Source organism: Corapipo altera, unplaced genomic scaffold (genome assembly GCF_003945725.1).
Source record: "Corapipo altera isolate COAL_440 unplaced genomic scaffold, ASM394572v1 59389, whole genome shotgun sequence".
NCBI lineage: Eukaryota > Metazoa > Chordata > Aves > Passeriformes > Pipridae > Corapipo > Corapipo altera.
In genome coordinates this window covers 1-1520 of record NW_020887594.1, presented here as the reverse complement: position 1 = coordinate 1520, position 1520 = coordinate 1, and the positions used below count along the sequence as shown (strand labels likewise).

Sequence of the window (1520 nt, the reverse complement as noted above, 5' to 3'; positions counted from 1 at the left end):
ATATTCCAGCCTGTTATTTACTGCCACACCTATGGGAATGGTTTAGTCTGGGCCTAAACTAGGGAAGTGTCCAAATCCCAATATTCCAGCCTGTTATTTACTGCCAGAGTTGTGGGAATGGTTTAGTCTTAGGCCTAAACCAGGGAAGTGTCCAAATCCCAATATTCCAGCCTGTTATTTACTGCCACACCTGTGGAAATGCAATGGTTTAGTCTGGGCCTAAACCAGGGAAGTGTCCACATCCCGATATTCCACAATGTTATTTACTGCCACACCTGCAGGAGGATTTAGTCTTAGGCCTAAACCAGGGAAGTGTCCAAAACCCGATATTCTAGCCTAGTATTTACTGCCAGACATGTTGGAGTGTCATGGTTTAGTCTGGGCCTAAACTAGGGAAGTCTCCACATCCCAATATTCCAGCCTGGTATTTAATTCCAGACCTGTGGGAATGTCATGGTTTAGTCTGGGCCTAAACTAGGGAAGTATCCCAACCCTGATATTCCAGCCTGTTATTTACTGCAACACCTGTGGGAATGTCATGGTTTAGTCTGGGCCTAAACTAGGGAAGTGTCCAAATCCCGATATTCCAGCCTGTTATTTACTGCCACACCTGGGGGGGATGGTTTAGTCTTAGGCCTAAACCAGGGAAGTCTCCAAACCTCCATATTCCAGCCTGTTATTTACTGCCACACCTATGGGAATGGTTTAGTCTTGGACCTAAACTAGGGAAGTGTCCTGATCCCAGTATTCCAGCCTGTTATTTACTGCAACACCTGTGAGAATGCAATGGTTTAGTCTGGGCCTAAACTAGGGAAGTGTCCAAAACCCGATATTCCAGTCTAGTATTTACTGCCAGACCTGTTGGAATGTCATGGTTTAGTCTGGGCCTAAACCGGGGAAGTCTCCAAATCTCCATATTCCACCCTATTATTTTTGTCATGTCCATGAGGGGATTTTGTAAAACCGTAAAACTCTGGAAATTTAAACCTGAGGGGTCTTTTCCCCCCCGGAAACTCAGTGGGAGAAAAGACCCAGGAGAAAAAAACCCTTCCCTCGTTCCTTCGTTCCCCCGACTTTACGAGGGACTTAAAAAACGTTAAAATGAAAATCGAACCGGAATGAAATTTCGGTTTAAAAGAGAGACACCCCGAACCCTCACCCTGAAGGACATCTCGACGTTCTCCCCCCCCCAGATCTCCATCTGGTCGTCGTAGGAGCCGAGGTGCTCGAAGTAGGAGCGGGAGATGGCGAAGAGGCCCCCGGCGAAGGTGGGAGACCTGCGGGGGAGAAAGGGGGTTAAAGTGCAAAGAAAAAAGGGGGGAATCCGAGTTTTGGGATGTCTCCGGAAAACTCCACCGGGAAGGGGCGGAATCGCTCCCCCAGAGGCACCAAAATGGAGTAAAAACCACGGATTTGTTGGGAAAAGGGGCGGAATCGATCGCCCAGAGACATCAAAATGAAGGAAAACATCAATTTGTTGGGAAGAAGAGCAAAATCGCTCACCCAGAGGCACCAAAAGC

At 47.8% G+C, this 1520-nt stretch overlaps 1 protein-coding gene across 1 annotated transcript in view; it reads right to left on the bottom strand.

The window, feature by feature from the left end:
* The window catches only part of LOC113941688 (polypeptide N-acetylgalactosaminyltransferase 6-like), a gene marked incomplete at both ends in the record, with an annotated part of 2787 nt that extends 1437 nt beyond the window's left edge, over window positions 1-1350 (bottom strand). The window contains one exon of the mRNA XM_027632825.1: window positions 1160-1350. Within this exon, the coding sequence (XP_027488626.1) occupies window positions 1160-1350 (191 nt within the window). The remainder of the gene's footprint in view (window positions 1-1159) is intronic.
* Window positions 1351-1520: the final 170 nt, after the last annotated feature.